Source organism: Coffea arabica, chromosome 2e (genome assembly GCF_036785885.1).
Source record: "Coffea arabica cultivar ET-39 chromosome 2e, Coffea Arabica ET-39 HiFi, whole genome shotgun sequence".
Taxonomy (NCBI): Eukaryota; Viridiplantae; Streptophyta; class Magnoliopsida; order Gentianales; family Rubiaceae; genus Coffea; species Coffea arabica.
This window is the reverse complement of record NC_092313.1, coordinates 33,496,396-33,516,305: the sequence shown is the minus strand read 5'-3', so window position 1 is coordinate 33,516,305 and position 19,910 is coordinate 33,496,396. Positions and strand designations below refer to the sequence as shown.

The 19,910-nt window shown below is 34.9% G+C and overlaps 2 protein-coding genes and 1 long non-coding RNA gene across 8 annotated transcripts; all 3 read left to right on the top strand.

Moving 5' to 3' along the window:
- The first annotated feature begins 484 nt into the window (after positions 1–484).
- Positions 485–3,287, top strand: LOC113732452 (probable amidase At4g34880). Of its 2 annotated transcripts, XR_011840745.1 has the most exons (6): positions 485–1,081; positions 1,288–1,502; positions 1,648–1,890; positions 2,228–2,426; positions 2,512–2,939; positions 3,052–3,287. XR_011840745.1 is itself a non-coding variant. In XM_027258216.2 (5 exons), exons 1-5 carry the CDS (start codon positions 563–565, stop codon positions 2,860–2,862), a joined length of 1,527 nt encoding a protein of 508 aa, XP_027114017.2. In that variant the 5' UTR covers positions 485–562; the 3' UTR covers positions 2,863–2,986. The 2 variants fall into 2 exon arrangements, 1 of the variants encoding a protein (XP_027114017.2); XM_027258216.2 differs by lacking the exon at positions 3,052–3,287 and having other exon boundaries at positions 2,512–2,986.
- A 3,067-nt stretch (positions 3,288–6,354) lies between these two features.
- Positions 6,355–10,501, top strand: LOC113708963 (uncharacterized). 3 transcript variants are annotated; one of them, XR_011840744.1, is made up of 5 exons: positions 6,355–6,891; positions 8,926–8,993; positions 9,503–9,579; positions 9,940–10,059; positions 10,206–10,501. It is a non-coding gene; the product is annotated as an uncharacterized lncRNA (long non-coding RNA). The 3 variants fall into 3 exon arrangements; XR_003452549.2 differs by lacking the exon at positions 9,940–10,059 and having other exon boundaries at positions 6,365–6,728; positions 6,809–6,891; XR_003452547.2 differs by lacking the exon at positions 9,940–10,059 and having other exon boundaries at positions 6,372–6,891.
- Positions 10,502–12,070: 1,569 nt separating this feature from the next.
- LOC113732450 (putative disease resistance RPP13-like protein 1) lies at positions 12,071–17,403 on the top strand. 3 transcript variants are annotated; one of them, XR_011840742.1, is made up of 3 exons: positions 12,071–15,892; positions 16,101–16,174; positions 16,998–17,403. XR_011840742.1 is itself a non-coding variant. In XM_072080431.1 (2 exons), exon 1 carries the CDS (start codon positions 12,222–12,224, stop codon positions 15,846–15,848), a length of 3,627 nt encoding a protein of 1,208 aa, XP_071936532.1. In that variant the 5' UTR covers positions 12,164–12,221; the 3' UTR covers positions 15,849–15,892; positions 16,101–16,421. The 3 variants fall into 3 exon arrangements, 1 of the variants encoding a protein (XP_071936532.1); XR_011840743.1 differs by having other exon boundaries at positions 12,164–15,892; positions 16,046–16,174; XM_072080431.1 differs by lacking the exon at positions 16,998–17,403 and having other exon boundaries at positions 12,164–15,892; positions 16,101–16,421.
- Positions 17,404–19,910: the final 2,507 nt, after the last annotated feature.

Here is a 19,910-nt window from a genome sequence, read left to right as displayed (position 1 = left end):
GGTGTATTCATATATATTTGATGTTTCAAATATATTTAACAAGAAAATACAAAGAAATTAGAACAATCAAGTAGCAATTTATATTATTTAATAAATATTAACAAATTTAGAATTAAAATTATGAATTTAATTGAAAAATAACATCAAATTTTAGGACAATATTTATAAAGTATCAAATATTTGAGGTATATCAATAAGTTTTAACAATTTAGGGGGTCAAAACATAATATTAAAAAGTTTAAATTTTCTTTTTAAAAAATTACTGTTGAACCGGAAAAACCGATTTTTGCCCGGTCAAACCCGGTTTTGACCGGCTTTGACTGGATTTTTAAATTTCCGATTTTTTAATATGACTCGAACCGGCTACCTGGCCGTTCCCGGTTCGACCTGTTCGACCGGCCGGTCCGGTCCGAGTTTCAAAACAGAGGCAACAATAGAGGATGAAATCGTCTGACTGTACCACATGGAGAAATAGTACCTAGTTATCAGTAGCTTAGAATATCACAGAAAGAAAAAGCAAGAAACAAGTTTCTCTCAAAGATATTACAGTATAGAAATCCATATGGATATACCGCTGCTACTTTTTTTGAGTATTACTATTCTCGGCCTCAATCATAATGCTGAGGGAAGTCCCTTCTCATTCAGAGAAGCTACTGTGCATGATATTCGGATTGCCTTGGATCATAACAGACTCACTTCTCAGGAATTAGTTAAATTCTACCTCAACGAGATTAGGAGACTAAATCCAGTTCTTAATGGAGTCATAGAAGTTAATCCAGATGCTCTATATTTAGCCCACAAGGCAGACCAGGATCGAAAGGCTAAGAAGCCAGGATCCGAGACAGGACTGGCTGGTATTCCGATTCTGCTCAAAGACAACATTGCAACCAAGGATAAGCTTAACACAACAGCTGGATCTTATGCACTTCTAGGATCAATTGTACCTCGGGATGCTGGGGTGGTTAAGAAGCTGAGGAGGGCTGGTGCAATCATATTAGGAAAGGCTAGCATGACAGAATGGGCTGCATACAGGTCAAACAATGTGCCTAATGGTTGGAATGCTAGACGTGGCCAAAGTGTGGTGAGTTGCTCATATGCTTCAACTGAATTTCCAAACTTCCATACAACAATTTGAGTCAGAAGTTTTGTTTTTATTTTTTTCATTGTTTTCAACAATTTGTTGTTTAGGAAACAAAAGCTGAGTCCTTATGCAGCCTTACCAGGTCAATTAATTAGAAATGCAAGTACTGATATACAATGACATATTGTGGTGTTGGTTCCATGTAGGATCCGTACCTTAAATCTGCTGATCCATGTGGATCAAGCACCGGTTCAGCAACATCAGTTGCAGCAAATATGGCTATGGTTACATTGGGTACAGAAACATATGGATCAATTTTATGCCCTTCTAGTTCTAATTCGGTTGTGGGAGTCAAACCAACTGTAGGGCTTACAAGTCGAGCTGGTGTTGTCCCTATTTCACCTCGACAGGATACTGTTGGGTAATGAAAGATGCTTAATTTGCTTTTATTACATCAATATTTTATTGCCATATAACATAGATTTGCAATTAGTGCTTAAAAATGACAAAGAAAGTATTTATAAATAGATACAAACTCATAACAATACCTTTATCGGGCAGAACAGGCCGATATCCAGGACTGTGTCTGATGCAGTGTATGTTCTCGATGCCATCGTTGGATTTGATCCTAATGATGCAGTAGCAACAAAAAAAGTTTCGAAGTATATTCCTCATGGAGGTTATTTGAAATTTCTTAAGTCTAATGGACTTAAAGGAAAGAGATTGGGGGTTCCAAGGTACTCCTTCGTAGGATTCGGCAACTCCTCTGAAACACTGAAAGCTTTTGAACCTCACTTCCACATTCTAAGGTAAGCTCATTAGCCTAACCTTCGAAGGTCTACTATACCTAATTGAAAGCTTACATTGGATGTCCGGATAAAGATGATTGTGATTGACCTGGCATGTGAACTTATCTATAAACTTGTAAAGTAGCTGAATGACTAGCTACAACAAATTGTTCAGTTTTTGCTTTGAACTGCATCTTGATTAACTTTGCATTTGGATCCAAGTTAAAAACCTTCCACCATGTCTTTTGGTTCATTAACAGAACAAATAGAAAATCTTGTTTTGGTTAGACTTGGGTCAGGCTATTTCAATATTTTTCAAAGTTCTGATGCAGTTTTCTAAAATTTTGTCTAAAACAAGGAAACGAGGTGCAGTGTTGGTAGACATTGTGGATACAGCCAGATTCGACACCGTCGTAGCTTCAATGTACAATGACCAATTCAAAGCCATGAATGTGGAATTCAAGCTGGCATTAAATGCTTATCTAAAGCAGTTGATTACCTCTCCTGTTCGATCCCTAGCCGATGCAATAGTCTTTAATAAGAAACACTCAAAGTTGGTAAGTAAACAATAGGCCCAATTCAGTCCGTAGCCTTATGTTAGAGACACAGTACTCTTAGACTACTTGACTACATGTGCTTCAGGAAAGGATAGAAGAATACGGGCAAGATACATTTGAGGCAGCAGAGAAAACCCATGGCATTGGCAGAATGGAAAGGGAACTACTTCTTAATTTAACTAGAGCATCCAAAAATGGATTCGAGAAGTTGATGAAGGAAAATAAATTGGATGCCTTGGTGACACCTGCTGCTAATATATTATATGCTATATCCGCCGGAGGATACCCTGGAATAAATGTTCCAGCAGGTTATAACTCTAATGGCACCCCTTATGGCATTTCTTTTGGAGGGCTAAAAGGATCAGAGCCAAAACTGATAGAGATAGCATACGACTTTGAGCAAGCCACAAAGATCAGGAAGCCACCTCCTCTTTGACGAGTACATATTTAGGACGTATATACAGCTGAGATTCTTCATTTGATATTAAAATCCTTGATTGCAGTACAACTATGGTATCTTTATTGAGAAATTCTGAATAAAATATGCTATCTCTCCAACATCTTTATTTTGTTGGGTCTGGTACATTAGTAGACTGCAACTGGACTTTTCTTTTGTTCTTTGTAGGAATACTTATGCGGTCTCTCGGCAGTCTCATGATATCGTTCAAGTGGCAAAATGTTTTGAAGAATTAAAGTTCAGGGAAGTGCATAAATGCAAGGGCAGTCAATAATTGTAAATGTGTGCATTAAGACATGATTAGTTGAGTATTATTTAGTGTACTAATCCCTATTAGAAGAACCCTTTCTCAAACTACTCTTACCATTAACTTCGCTTGGGTGGTCATTCAACTCCGTTTTAAAGACTGTCTTTTCTGGGTACAGCCTTTAATGTGCTGAAACTTTCAACCATCGCAAAATCAAGCCGAAACCAATGAACCGTCTAAAAATGGAATGCCCTTCTAAAAATTGATGTTATTGTATAAAACTTTACTTTAGTAACATTTATAAGTTCTATTTGCTGCTCCAACACTACCATCTCTAATGCCATTCTGCATTAGTTTTTCTGGCTTAACAATATTATATTTTGTGTACCAAAAATATCTAAAGTAAATAATAATTTTGGTTAAACATGATGATATCAATATTCGATGTGTTAGAGTTTAAAATATAAATTATCTAAAAATTCAAAAAAAAATGCTAGATTGATGGTTTCAATTTAAATAATATTTCTAAAAACAATTGGCAAAAAAAAGGACATATTGTATTATGATGATGACAAATGGCAATCTTCATAAAGAATTTTAGAACCATCAAATTTATTGGATTTTTTGATAATATAATCATGTGCAAAGCACATAGATATTACTTTAAGAGGACCATAATATGCCAAAAAGAGTTTGCATTTATGAAAGTCCATTTGAAGCCAAGAATTTGACTAAAAAGCATATAAAGGACTCATAACAATCAATTTTAATTTTTATAAGGAAAAATAAACGAAGGGGTCGAAAAAACAGACAAGGGCATGCATAAAGGAGAAACATTGCTTATATTGGTGGGTTAAAATGGATGGAGTAAATTCAAATTAAACTAACTTAGGCTTTATTTTGCTTTCAAACTAGTCTTCATAAACTAATTCTGACAAAGAAATTGTAAATAGCTCCACAAACTAATTTCATTGATGAGAGAGCTCTGTTTTATGTTTTCCTGCATATATAGAATTGGAAGTATGAGATGCTAAGTTGGTACTTGGTACCCTTTTGTTATCTATGTCTACCAACTCAACTGAGGTGACATTACTTGAATCTTTAAAAACCCTATTGCTATTTACTAGTAGACATTAGCCTAAAGTCCCTGGCTTTGTGGAGTACATTCCAGCAAGGCAAATTTGTTGTGAATTGAGTCGGACTTTGTTGTGAATTCTGAAGAAAATTTCAATTCTATGTGTAAAAAGCCCCAACAAGATAGGGCCTCGAAGTCATATCCATTTGTCCTGAAAATTTCAATCTTATTCTATTGTAGCCTCTCAAAATTTATAGTTTAGCCCATCAAATTCTAAGGCAAATATCAGTTAGGGCCATCAATTATAAGTTTGTGCAACTATCCCCAAGGCATAACTCCCTTTTCCATCCCCTGTTAATATCCAATGTCTCTATATGGATTTCTCTGGCCCCTTTCTCCAGATATCCAATCACTCTATTTGATAATCCATCCCTGTTAATATCCAATGTCTCTATATCTTGGGCCCTTTCTCCAGATATCCAATCACTCCATTTGGATTGTCCATGTCCATGTTTTCCAGATCAATGCAAAGGCTCAATTGTCTAGGAAAGACTTTGAACAAATTATCTAATTACTTTTTACTTTCACATTCATGTTTGCCAAATTATATAATTACTTTTTACTTTCACATTCATGTTTACTTTTGTATTTAAATTCTTTTTTTTTTTTTGAAAGTATAAGTCAAAGATCTCGAACGGCCGGATCTCTCACTTATACTATCTCTTGCCATACCACTCTCATCCCCCACATTCATGTTTACTTCGACAATCTTTTAGAATTTTATTTCAAAAACTCTTGAACAAAAAATGATAATTGGATTTATTTGGATTTGATTTATCTCAGTGATTATTTGGACAAAACACTTAGCCCACAATTTTTTATTCCCATCAAATCAGTTGACTTATCTTGAGAAGATAAACTTACATTAAAATTTCGAAAACTCGTTTGAAATACTAGCACAATATTGAGTTTGTTTGGATACACATATTATTTTAAATAATATTTCGCTTGCATCATAAACACATTTTTCAACACACCTTTTTATATTTCCAATCAACTTATTATCTCACATACATCACATCAAAAAAATTGTTATAGTAATTATTCCAAATAATACTCTATCCAAACAAATCGATTAAACGACTTATTAGGTAAATACAGAACACGTGGGGTCATTAAGGTCAACACGTCTTTCAATTCAATTCAATCATACACCGATCGGATAAGTTATTCCAACAACCCTGAGATTGGTTTTCTAAAAGCATAGTAAAAGCAGCAACGTGAACTCCATGCAAAGGACAACTCTAATTTCATTTTCTTTTTCTTCTATCCCATGCATTTTTTATTTCAATAAAACAAACAAACAAATCACAACTAAATAATTTTCGTCCTGCTAGTTGTTGCACCCATTTATAATGCAAAGTTGGAGTCTCAAACAACAAACCAACACGTAAAGCCTAATTAAGTTCCATCCAATAACTATGATGAATACTTTTGACATATTGTATTGTCTTTTTGCAACATTCATGCATTGCAATTTTTTAGAAACCATTGAAGGCAAACACTTATTAGACGATTTATGAATAGTGTCTCAATAAGCAAAATACATTTTCTTGTGACCAATATCTACGACCAATAAATCACCACCGCATCAATGGTTTCACCCTATATCAGATTTGACTATTTGTTAAAGTTGCATAGAGCGATAGCAACAGTTGAATGATTAGTCAATTGCATACCAACAAACAGATCAAATTGCATCCCCATCAATAATTCATGAAGGCCAATAGCAAACCTTCTGAAATGGTGGCTCAAGCATTGTAGGTGACTGTGAATGCCTTTCTTTCACAAAGATCAAGATGATCGTAGTGTATATAATTTCAATTTTCATTGTCGGCTTATAGTTCTGCTAAGAGTTCAAACAAATCTCTATGTACACCATGTACACATGTAAAACTCCGTGAAATTTTATAAATAAATAAATAAATAAATATATAGATATATATATATCCTATGTGTATGAATGTTTGTATGTATATATGAATGTATAAATATATAAATATTTTAGTCTATGTATAGGAACATAAATATGTATACATGTATGTATAAGTATATACACGATGCAGGTTGATGGCTTTTTTTAACCGTTTTTTCTTCTGTTTTTTCCCCTTTTTTTCCTTTTTCCGCTTTTTCATCCGTTCACTCCTCCTCCTCCTCCACCACCACTACACCGGCTCCCTCTCCTTTATCGGCTCCCTCTCCTTTATCGGCTCCTTCTATTCTACGCCCAGGATTATGGGTTTCCCTTCTCCTACCAGTCCTAGGATTTCTCTTCTGCCTCCCTCCTGTTCAGGTTCATTCTCGCCGGATCCTCTCTCAGCCATTGGGAGCACTTTGAAATCCGCTGCAAGCTCGTCGCTATCCTCGGCATCTCTTACTGCATTATTTTGAAGTATTTGCTTCTGTGAAACGTTGAAGAAAAAGTTAAAGATATGTTGACTACAACTCGGTTTCAAATTATATGTAATTGGATTTTTTTATTTGTTATTTGTAATATATTAAAAATTAATTGCTTCCTGATTATTTTGTCATGCCTTGAGTAGATTGAGGCAATTTTCAGCAACAACAAGGTGTACAATGCGGAGATGATTGTTGTGATGGCCAGTCGAAGTTCAAATTACTGCTTGTAAGATTTTTCTCCAAATATATTTTTTTATCTGGTTTTCTTTTAATTTGCAGAATTAGGTAACATTTTCCCAACGTATATCTACAACCTCATTACTCATTTCTTTTTTCTTTCTCTAATTTCTGTCATCATAAGAAAAGGATTATTATAACAATGACTGACAAACCGTCCTTGCTTAGAGGAAACAGAGAAAGGAAACAGTTAAAGCAAAAAAAAAAAAGGAAGAGAAAAGGTTGAAAAAATTATACACTTTTTTACTCTAGGCTGACTTATGATGTACTTCCTGCGCCTAAGTGTACCAACCTGAGACTAAGTGTATCAACATGAATTGATATAGTTGATGAACATGTTCTGTTATTCAATCAAAGCAGCTTTTAAATGTGATTGGATATACCTTTCCAGCAAAATGAAGTTCTTTCATGTCAAGAATTGAATGAGATTGAAACAGGTAGACCTTGATAATTGTCTACTACATGAGGGTTTATATGTGTAGGTATGTTTTTGAATGTCATCCGAAACCTGGAGGTGGAAGGGACATTGTCTACCTCGTGAATTAAATTGGATTTCATCTTATTTAAGTGCTGCATATATATTTATCCACAACAAAGAGATTATTGTTTACCAGTTATTTATTGGAAGTTGGCAACTTTGGCCTTTATGTGTTTTTCAGGTTTTGTTAAGAAGGAAAATCAATGCCAAGAATCATTACTGGTGGACCTATCTTTTCTTGATTTATTATATGTTGAATGATTGAGTTGGATCTATTACAATTATCTATTGATTGAATACCTTTAGCTTTTTGCCAGGTTCTGTGTCAAAACTGATTTTAATTTGTAGCTATGGTACATTTGCTACTTGAGGTTGTGATGGTTATGTCTATGTGTGGGATGGAAGCAATAAAAAAAGCTGTATCAATTATTTTTCCTTAACTGAATTTGAAATGTCTTCCGCTCCATGATGACAATGTTCACTCTTGTTCAATGTACAGTGCTCAAAATGCCTAATAAGCATCGCAGTCTTGTCATTCAGCAGAGAAACCATAGATAGTGTGTACAGACTAGGAATTCATTGGTTATTTATATCCTGTAAATTTCTTTTTTCAGAGAAAAAAAAATTAATTAAATTTTTCAAAAAAAATTAATGGTCCCTCTATCCACTTTGATAACAAAATTAATTAATTTTTCCTAAATTGTTGGGTTGCAATCACTTGTTCGTGCCAAGTTCTAAATAATTATATAGTGTGTGTACAGACTAGGAATTCATTGGCTAAGCAGTAGGAATTCACTGGCTAAATTTATACTCTATGATTTACATTGTAGGTTCAACAAGCCTTTGCAGACTTGGAGAGGTGATTTTCCATTTGAAAAGATTGTCTATCCTTAGTTCCAGCTTTATTTTATTATTGCTAACTGTTAACTAAAATTTTCATTTGATTTTTTTTGGGTTTCCAATGGCTTCCTTGAAGATCTGTAATTTATCTTCCTTCATTCTTGGCTATTATTCCTTTCCTTGCGTGCTGCTTATTAATTTTTTTCTGTGCTGCCTTTGAACTTTGGATGGTATAAAAATTGCTGAAAGGCTTTCTTTTGAGGAATGTTTGTTTGGCTAAATAATATATTGTTGCTGGGAATTGGCCAGAACTGTCAAATGAATCTCTTTTTAACATTTTCTTCTAAAAATTTTCTTGATGAGAGCTAAAAAGTTTGTCAGCTCGAAACTAACTGATCTTTCAGCAAAGTAGTTGTTTTAGTATGCACGATTAGGATTGATCATTAGATATTAGCAAAAGTAACTTATTTGATGCAGTACTGATAGGTCAAATCCTTGCATGTGTTGTTATATGTAAAACATCTAACAATCGAAGCATATTTGTTTTGCTGCCTAAGATATACGGTCATGTTGACATCTTGCATAGCACGTATTCAGGTTGAGTTATTGGGTCAAATGAATGTTTAAGTTTCACAGTTTGAGGTACCTCCTCTTATATGCTCTGACCCAAGGGCTAATCATGATATTTTATCTGTTTACCTGCAGGGGCCGTGGATATCTTGTTCCAGACGATGTCTACAAGGTTATAGTACTGTTTACTATGATTGTTAGGTGTAAGTTTCACAATACAATTGGATAAATGTTTGAGTTCTGGTGATATTCTTTTATTTACTCATGAGGTGATCTGAACTGCACCCCCCCCCCAAAAAAAGTTAATTAAGATGGAGATTGAGCAAACTTCATGTATGTTACCTTCTATTTTATATACAATCTCCAGTTTCTCTTAGAATGGTGAAGATTTATATGCATATAGCAAACCTGTTACCTTTGAAGTACTCTGATGCTCAACTGATTTGTGTTTTTTAATGATCTGAACAGTGTGTGTTTCGATGATTTGACACTCAACCGATTTGTGTCTTAATGATCTCACACTTTGACACTCAACTGATTTGACATGTTATCTAAATCTCCAGTTTCTGAACACTTATCATGATCTGTGTTTTAATGATCTGAGGGTTCGGAGCCAACTTGCATTTGATGTGCTCTGACTAATTTTTACCTAGAGTTTACTTGTGCTTTATGGGCTCTGCCTAATTTTTCCCTTTTCAATTGTAATTTGTAGAGTTTTGATCAGAAGAGGAGTGGAAGATTCAGACTGGATGGCTTCATATCACTCTGTATATTTGTACAGTCTGCGCGGTAGGTGGAATCTTAATTTCTTATACGGTGTATTTTGATTGACCAGTTAGAGTTATTAGCTTCATGAAAATGTCAGAAAAGTACCTTGCTGAAGGTATTAAAAAATGTTGTGCTCATAAATCATTTATCATTGATGTAGTCAGTTGCTTGTAAATCCCTTGCTTACTTTAAGCTGTGAGGGCTGGATCCCGAAATTTGTATCTGTTTGTGAACTTCTTTAGAGACCATTAGACTATGAATCTAGGCTGTTTTTCTTTCTTATTTCTGATTATTTGATTGTCTAAACCAGCAAAACCTATCCATTCACTATATACAGTGTGTACAGACTAGGAATTCATTGGTTATTTCTTTTTGTTTCAGGTTTTGACAAATGCTGCTTTATATCCTGTAAATGATGTTCTTCTGCGTTTGGTTCTTTCTGCAAGATGTTACTTTTACTTCGGTGTGTTGTGTACCAAGGCATCTTTATAAGTTACTTGTGTAAGGGCTGTTTTAAATGATTACACTTATTCTTCTTGAATGATTTTGAATGCTTTTGACTGAATAAATAATGTGTACAGACTAGGAATTCATTGGTTATTTGTGCTTATGCATTTTATGATTATGTTTCTGATTTTTTGCTGCAGAATGCTGAACTGAGTGCTCATGTGGCTAAGCAGTAAAGAGGAAGGAATCTACTGTCCTGTGTTAGGCATGCATGTCGTTGGATTATGAGTGCAGTTTCGTTGGATGTTTTTTAGTTAATGTGTATTATGTAATTATAGTTCTTGGAGGACTCAAGCACAGAAATTATGTAATAGCTAGGTTGTTACTGTTGTTTATGCTTCAAGCTTTGATAATGGACTTATCAAGCTTTAATAATGAATGTACTTCGGTTACCTTAGTTTGATGTTAAGCTTTGATAGTAGATGTTTGAACGGAATGTACTTATTAGCCTTTGATGTTTAGCAATAAAGTTCATGCTAACTTTGGTTACAAAAAAACACGCGGCTGCTTTTTATCCATTTTGACTACAGGCCTGAATAGCATTTTGATTAGTTCATAACTTTGGTTACATCAGAAGCCACGGGTGATGAATCTAAAAAGATATAGCACCAACTTACAAAGCTTCAACCTGCAAGTTATTAGGTTTTCTGAAAATGTAGAGAATACCTCGCTTTATAGTTGTGATTTTACTATCCAGTGCAGCAGCCAGGTACATTATCATCATCGTTGCCAAATTCATGTAATGCAATGGATTTGAAGTCTTTGCATTGCCTTGAAGTTTAATGGACTTTTGGATTATCAACCTTAATCTATATAGCTCAATGATATTTTTCTCTCTGTCAACTGCCATGCATATTCATACTGATGTACAAAAAAAAAAAAAAAAAAAAAGAACTTGCATGCAATGTTGGATAAAAGAAAAATGCACCAAAATTCAATCACTTCCTTAATTCGCATATTTGGCAGGGCATATTATCTTTAGTCGCCTACGTGCATCGCGCGTTTTATACCTCCTAGTATCATCTGTATGGGCAGCCTGTATACATCCAAACTTTCCACCATTGAAAAATCAAGCAAAGACGACGAAAGTCTCTCTTTCCATCAAGTTGGCAACTTGTCTTTGTTCGCTTTCACTTTTTCTTATCAGTGAAATGGGACTGATCCAAAAAATTCGAGAAAAGACTTTTACAACGTGCTTTGGGAATTCGTGTAATTTCGTTATTTAAAGGTTATGCATTTTCTTTTGGAGAAAATTGCAATTTTGGTATTAAATGTTTGGAATATCGGTAATTTTAGTCTGTAAAGTTTAAATATTTGGTACCAAAACCTGTAATTTTCTCTTTTCTTTTGTGTGGGTCTAGTGCCCTAATAATGGCCGGCTCTCATTAACAAAAAAAATAAATAAATAATGGCCGGCCGGCTCTTTTGACCAAGTACTGAGAAAGACTAAGAATCAATGCTGGAATTTTGGTACTCACAGGCTGCAAATTGTTACACCCATCTGCAAAAGCACACCAAAAACAAAGGACTAGTTCCCAAAATGCTGTCTGGTTCGTAAGGTAAATAAAATATCAAATGAATAGTAACAAAACAAAGACCGAAATTGTCTACATTTGTAGTTTAATAGTGGAGAGTTTCTCTTGATTCTCAATATAATTGCATGAGAAGAAATTTGAGAAGAACATACATTCCTTATTTTCCAGTTTTATTTTCCAGTAATAGAGCCTCAAATTTGTAAGCATTTGACATTCTACTTGCACAAAAACTTTATAAAACAGTAGTTTTATTTTACTCAATCACGAAAGGTAAAAATCCAACCTAGTTTGCTTCTCTAACAATTGTAACTTTTTATATCCCTTTAGCTTTGACCACTTGTTTCCATCCAGTAATTGCTTGTGCCTCTCTCTCCATCGGAAGTTCTGGTTGGTGAGACCTTTTTTGGGTCCCAACAGCATAATTGAGACTGGTGCATTTTATTGACTTTGCACCGTGTGAAGAAATGCACAAGTGTTCATCTTCTTTTCTTTAAGCTTAATTGGCTTCACAAATCGAAATTCGAAGCCTATCATTCTTAGCTATTGCAGGGCTCTCTCTTTCTCTATCTTTCTCTGGTTTCCTTGTGCAAGCTTCTTTTGCTTTTACCTTGGCCTGGAAAAATGGCTCTTGCATTAGTCGGAGGCTCTTTTCTCTCTGCTTTCCTTCAAGTGCTGTTTGATAGGATGGCGTCCCCAGAGTTCCTGAATTTGTTTCGTAAGCGAAAAGCTGATGATGAACTCCTCAAGAAGCTCAAGAACAACTTACTGGCAGTTGGAGCAGTGCTTGATGACGCAGAAAACAAGGAAATAAGCAACCAAGCCGTCAAGGAATGGCTTGTGGAGCTTCATGAAATTGTTTACCAGGCAGATGATTTGCTCGATGAGATCAACACTGAAGTTCTGCGAGTTCAGGTAGAATCCGAGTACCAAAGCTCAACCAACATCCTGGCAAGTGCTTCCACTTATTTTTCATCTTTCAGTAATCAGTTCTTTAAAAGGATTATGCCTGATATAGAAAAAGTTGTGATTAGCCTGGAGGGATTTATACAGCAAATCAATCCCTTAGGTTTGCAAGTTGTTGAACCGAAAATACGATCATATCGACTGCCTTCGACTTCTTTGGTCGATGAGGACTCTGTTTATGGTAGAGATATTGACAAGGAGAAGATATTCCAATTGTTGTTGTCTGAGGATAACAGGGGAGACGATATCGCTGTAGTTCCAATAGTTGGACAAGGTGGGATTGGTAAGACTACCTTGGTCCAATTGGTTTACAATGATAAGAGGGTGAAGAATTATTTCCCTACCAAGGCATGGGTTTGTGTATCAGAAGAGTATGATGCTACCAGGATAACAAAGGAACTCCTTAGGGAACTTGGCATTTCATTCTCTGATTCCAGTGAGAGTTTGAATTCCCTCCAGGTTAAGCTACAACAAGGCCTAACCGATAAAAAGTTTCTTCTTGTACTGGATGATGTTTGGAATGATGACTACGATGACTGGGATAAATTGAAGATGCTGGTCAAAGGTGGTTCTGAGGGAAGTAAGATAATTGTGACAACAAGAGATGAGAGAATTGCACTTATGATGAGTCGTAAAATGTCAATTCATTATTTGGATTTGTTATCTGAGGAGGATTCTTGGGTCTTATTTGAGAAACATGCATTTGGATGCAAAGACAATGAAATACGGCCAGAACTTGAAGTGATAGGAAAAAAAATTGTGAACAAGTGTGAAGGGTTGCCTTTGGCTGTGAAAACAATTGCAGGGCTTTTGCGTTCAAGAAGCACGGTTGAGGAGTGGGAAGAGATTTTAAGAAATGATTTATGGAACCAGACAAGAAATCCGAATGGCATCTTGCCAGCGTTGAGATTAAGTTACATGCATCTTCCTTCCCATCTAAAAAGGTGCTTTGCTTACTGTGCTGTGTTTCATAAAGATTTCTGGTTTTCTAAACAGGAAATAATTCAGTTATGGCATGCTAATGGACTTTTGGAGCACCCAAGAAATAATGAAAGTATTGAAGACATAGGTGGAGTGTACTTGCGGGAATTGAGATTGAGGTCATTGTTGTGGCAGTCAATTGACAATACATTCTCTATGCACGATCTTATCAATGATTTGGCTAGATTTGTTTCTGGAAAATATTGTCTCAGGTTGGAAGATCATTACCCGGGCTATGGTACAACAGCTAGTGTACGTAACTTCACATATTATCCTAGCATGTATGACACATTTGATAAGCTTAAACTCTTGAGGGAGGCCAAGAGTTTAAGAACATTCTATCCAGTTTGTAGGAGTAACTTTGCTTTCGGAGATGAAATAATAAGCAACAAATTTTTACATGATGTGTTACCCAGATTCAAGTCCTTAAGGGTTCTATCATTGTACAATCGAAGTATACTTAAGTTGCCTGACTCGTTTAGGCATTTCAAGCAACTTCGAATCCTGAATCTGTCTCATACACCCATAGAAAAGCTACCGGACTGGATATGTACCTTGTACAATCTACAAACTTTGTTGTTGTCAGATTGCAAACACCTTGAGGAGTTGCCCAAAGATCTAGGAAAGCTAATTAATTTGTGTTTTCTAGATATTAGTGGGGTCCCGCTGAAGAAAATGCCAATGAAAATGGGTAGACTGAAAAACCTTCAAGTTTTAACTGCTTTTGTGGCAGGCAAGGACTATGGTTTGACAATTGAGGAGTTGGGAAAACTTCCTATGCTTGGCGGTAAGCTACTCATTTCTGGGCTGGAAAAAATTTCTGGTGGAAGAGAAGCATCAATGGCAAACATAAAGGGCAAGAACCAGCTTGAAAGTTTAACTTTGAAGTGGAATGATGATGGTAATGGTTCGCAAGTTGCCAGAGATGTGCTTGATGGTCTACAGCCTCATTCAAGTATAAAACATTTGAAAATCAATGGATATTGTGGGACAAGATTTCCTAACTGGCTCGAAACCCCTTCATTTTGCCATATAGAATCCATAAGTCTGATGAATTGTGAATATTGCTTAAGCTTGCCCGCACTTGGGCAGCTTCAGTCCTTGAAATCCCTTGAAATTGTTGGAATGAGTAACATATCAGCCTTGACTGAAGACATGTATTATGGGGACAATTGTGAAATTAAACCTTTTCCATCTCTCAGAATATTCAAGATTGAGAATATGCAACAGTTGGAGAAATGGGATATACCAGAAGGTGAAGTCTTTTGCAGTCTTGAAAACCTCTCTATAATGGATTGTCCCAAACTCGTCGGAGAATTGCCCAAACAACTTTCATCACTCAAAATACTGGAGATATCTGGGTGTGACAGGTTTGTGCTCAGTAATGGTCGATTGAGCATCTTGGAGGAACACATTCAACAACTCTCATCTCTTCGTCAATTGACTGTTTCACGCATGGAGAATTTGAAAGAGCTATCCCCAGAACTGAACAAGTTTGCCTGTCTTGAGTGGTTGAAAATTAGAGATTGTGACTCTATCAAAGTTGTCTCGCTTGGCTTGTTCCCCATGCTAAAAGATGTTCACATTGATACCTGCAAGAGTATGGAGATGCTGTCCGTTCCTCCACGTGGAATTGGGAATCAAAGTAGTATTCTAACTTCACTTCAATCCTTGTTGATCTGGGACTGTGATAATCTAATGTCTTTTCCAGATGAGGGATTGCCAGCTCCCAACTTAAAGTCGATGCGCATCGGGCGTTGCAAGAAGCTCAAGTCACTGCCGGCAAGGATGGAATCACTTCTTCCATCTCTTCAACGACTCACATTAATCCGTTGTCCAGAAATTGAGCGCTTTCCAGAGGGGGGTTTGCCCACCAGCCTACGAACACTTTGGATTACCTCTTGTAAAAAGCTCCTGACGAGTCCAAGAGAGTGGGATTTGATGAGACTCCCCTGCCTCCGATCCTTGTCCGTTCATGTCATGGATGAAGCAATAGAGTCCTTTCCAAACGAGGACTGGCTGCTGCCTTGCACTCTTGAAGATCTCAAACTCTTCCTAAGTGAGAATATCAAAACACTAAACTATTCGGGTCTTCAGCACCTCACCTCTCTTCAAAGTCTAGTAATCACTGAGTGCAGTCTCCTCCAGTGGCTGCCAGAAGAGGGACTGCCTGCCTCCCTCACTAAACTGGAAATCAGGGGCTGTCCACTGCTGAAACCAAGGTTAGAATGGGAGAAAGGACGAGACTGGTCCAAGGTTGCCCACATCCCCTGCATAATAGTCGATAACGAATTGATCCCATGACAGACACGGTGCCAATGTGGCGGCTCCCGAAGTTGCAATTTAAGGTACTTCTTTTTGTTTTTTCCATTTTTGAAGATTCTTTTATTTTCTCAGAAAACTATGAAGCCGAAAGACAGCTAAACACTGCATCTTTTACTCATGATTTGCTATAGGAATCTTTTCTTGTTATAATATGATATGTCTCCTATTCTACGCAGTATATCATTTCTGGGTTTGAATGTTATGGACCATTCACTGCTATCTCGCCCTCAGTTATTGCAGGAAGAGGAAAGAGAAGATTGGTTGAAGATAGTTCGTACTTCGGGGATGTTAGCGATGAACTGAAGGTAAAGTCCCCCTAATGTTTCAGTGACTTGCAAGTGGGAATGCGTTACATCCTTGATGGGTGGTTACGGTAAATTATCTTATGCAAGCACTGTGGATAACTTTCAATTGTAGGTATAGCCGGCAAAAAAACCCGATAACCCATTCAACCGTTCATTAATTTAAAGGATGGATTACGTCAATTGGGTTATAGATTTTGTTGGGTTGGATAAAAAATTATTCAATGTATTCTTTGGACGGGTTGAATTTTTTATTTGGCACCTAATAATACTCAAACTGTTTAAAAATAATTCAAAACAATAAATACAATATTCAATACACATATGTCCAACCACTTTCATTTGGACATGTGTTAACAATTTATTCACCAATTTGTATTGACATTTCTAATATTTACGTTTTCAATTAATTTTTAAATTTTTATTTAAAAGAAAAAAGAATCTTAAAATAAAAACTCATGTTTATTTTACTTTTACGACAGCAGTTAACTTGTTCAACTTCTAGATTGATTTATCATGCCTTTTAAGAATATGTTATTTGAGATAACCTAATAATAATATGATCCAATCCAAAATCAATCCAATTTAAAGTTGGGTTGGTTGGGTATAACAATAACCCATTTAAATGAAAATGCAATATCAATCCGCCCAACTGCCAAATACAACCTCCTTATGCCCTAATTCTGTTGTAGTTTCGGTAATTTGTAATTGTTATTAAGACATGATGAGCTCCAAGTTTATGTAATTTACTTCTACTACATTTAGTCTTCTGTTGAAATGAAATGCATAATAAAGTGATTTATATCGTATTTCATGATTTGTATAGGTTTTAGTGTATCAAAGAGTAAACTAGATCAAGATTGGCAGTTCAATGCAGTTTTGGAACATCGGTTGTAACTAGAGTTATACAGCCCTTTTTGGATGATTCTCGGTGCATCAGAACATGAGATGAAGGTCTATAATTTTCGTGAAAGGACCAAAACCCAGTTCGAATGTTTGATGGGTCGAAAATGGATGAGAAGTTGAACGTGATTCTGATCCTGCTGTTCTGAAGCAGTCGCGGCTTTTACTTCATATTTGGAGTTTTCCGAATTAAATTGTTGTTTATCATTAACTTCTTCCTAATTCTTAATGCTGTTATCAATTTGACTAAGGTTTCGTTTGATAAAACTGAATCTGAATTCTAAAGTCTGAATTCTGAAATCTGAATATTGAAACAATTAATTGCTGAATTTTAAGCACTGAAAAGAAATATATGAATGTTTGAATTTTAATGCTAAACCTATTTATACTGTTTGATAAACATTTATAACTGAATGCTTAATAAGTTAAATTTGACAATTTCGCCCTTATATCTTTTCATCCAAAAAAAAAATAGAACCTATGATCTAATTAGCTAAAAATGTTAGGTATGAGAATGATAATATTTATTTTTAAATCAAATTAATATAAAATATGAAATATATTATATGAGGAGTATGGAAAAGATGTGAAAGTCATTCAAAAGGGAGAAAAAGAAATAGAAATCATTAGATAGAGAATATTAGGTTATTTAATTAGATAAAAATTTTGAACATAATTAACAAACAAGGGTAGATTTGGTAGATAAGATAAGATAGTTGAAGTAATTCTATTGATTCTTATCAGAATTAAGCATTTAGTTAGGATTCTTGTGCTGAACAAAAAACGCATACAAGTTCAGCACTACTTAACAAGTTCAGCAAATGGATTTTCATTTATCAAACACTCAAAACATCTGAATGTCTGAAAAAGTTCAGATTCAGCACTTTTTTATGTTATCAAACAGACTTAAGATTGCTTAACACTGAATCGATTGATTATAAGAATTTAATTCGGATAGTGGGCATGAATTAATGATTATGATTTTACTAGTGGGTCCCCTTTTTTTTTTTTTGGTGTCATGTATGTTTGCTTTATTGCTTTAGCAGGAATTTGAAAGTTTTTCTTGCACTTAGTTGCACTTCTATACATTTTGCGTCTTGCGAAATGTATAGCATACATTTTGTGATTTTTCCAAGCTATAGTCAAACCTATTGAATGGTAAAACGTCTATCAATGCCTCTCACACTAATGGGCGTTAGAAATGATGCTAAAATATGCGTCCGAAAGCTCCAAAATACTCTTTTGCAAATTGACTTTATTATATTTGGGATAATATTAGAAACCTCTCCTGTGATTTCTCTTAATATCACCTAGTAAAAGCTCCAAAATACTCTTTTGCAAATTGACTTTATTATATTTGGGATAATATTAGAAACCTCTCCTGTGATTTCTCTTAATATCACCTAGTACCCCTAAGACTTTAAAAATATCACTTACCTCCCTCACTTTTATTATTTGTGTAACAAAATTTTTAAAAACTCTAAACTACCATTTTGCTCACTAAATAAAAGGACCCTAAGTCACTTTGTTTACTCTAAGAACAATCTCTAATAATAGTACCATGTCACAATGTTATAGTACATAAAATATAAATCTGCAAAACAAAAAAGATATTTACAAAGAAATACACTAGCATCAATTTAACTCTATGTGCTCAAAATCTATTTGTTATGAACCATATATTTTCTTCTAACTTTCTCAACCCATGCCCAAACCTTTAAATTGTTGTGATCATTATAAAAATCAACTCAAAATAAATATAAAAAAATCATATCCTACTCTATCATAATCACAAAAAGGAAAAAATAAACAGAATTCAATTTACTATAAAATATATAAAAAAATTGCATAGTCATCCAAAAAAATGAGTGGAAAAATTGTTGGAAAAAGAACAAAGTGACTTTTATTTATTAAAATTTTTGAGTTCCATTTATTTGATATGTGAATTATATATCAAGTGAGGGTTAATAGAGTCATTTTGCAATTATCAGGGGAGGTAAGTGATATTTTCAAAACCTTAAAGGTATCAAGTGATATTAAGAGAAACCTCAAGAGAAGTTTATGATGTTATCCCGTTATATTTACCTCCCATGACATTTGTCCAAATTATATTTATCTGACGTAAAGTTTGTCCAAATATCAACATTCACCCCATAATTTGTCCAAATTTATTAGTAATTAATATATTCCACCAGTAGATTCCACCAATTGCAACGAAATTTTCATGAAATTCTCAAAATATCCATTAATTAGTAATTCTCGTTTCCAACCATTCTCTCGTCTGCCAGTAGGTAACAATTAGTATAATCAAAACTCTAGTCATATGGCATCACTATAGTAGTGTTTCGATCACAGGTGTTGTTTCTTTAGTCATAGCTGTTATATTCTTGATATTTAAAAAACATTTTCCATCTCAATATGCAAGTGTTCAAACTCCTTTTTTTAAATAAAAACTATTTATTCTAAATCTACCTCTAAGCATTAAATATTAACGCTTTTGTATAAGGGCGGCCATTTGGAAGTCAAAAGTAAAAAAATTAAAAAAGACAATTATTTAGAAACAAAAATAAGAATTTTGATTTATGGATGTATATAAGATCATAAAGGTCTAACTTTGTTATATTATTCTGCACCAAATTATATATATAATTGTAGCGGATGATTGTTTTAGGGAAAAAAATGGGTTGGGAGAGTACGGTAGTTGTTAAATAAGTCATAGCTTAGAGAGAGAGAGAGGATTTCTCAATTTTTTTCTTTTATTTTTCATTTCTTAGCAGTTAACAATTGTTTTCTTTTAATTTGGGTCTCACACTTTTCAACTCACACTAAGGAAAAT

Bases quoted from the DNA above. Each gene is read 5' to 3' on its own strand.
- LOC113732452 (XM_027258216.2), top strand. From the start codon at position 563: ATGGATATACCGCTGCTACTTTTTTTGAGTATTACTATTCTCGGCCTC. The intron at 1,503-1,647 runs GTAATGAAAGAT...CGGGCAGAACAG, and splicing joins CCTCGACAGGATACTGTTGG to GCCGATATCCAGGACTGTGT. The intron at 2,427-2,511 runs GTAAGTAAACAA...CATGTGCTTCAG, and splicing joins ATAAGAAACACTCAAAGTTG to GAAAGGATAGAAGAATACGG.
- LOC113732450 (XM_072080431.1), top strand. From the start codon at position 12,222: ATGGCTCTTGCATTAGTCGGAGGCTCTTTTCTCTCTGCTTTCCTTCAA.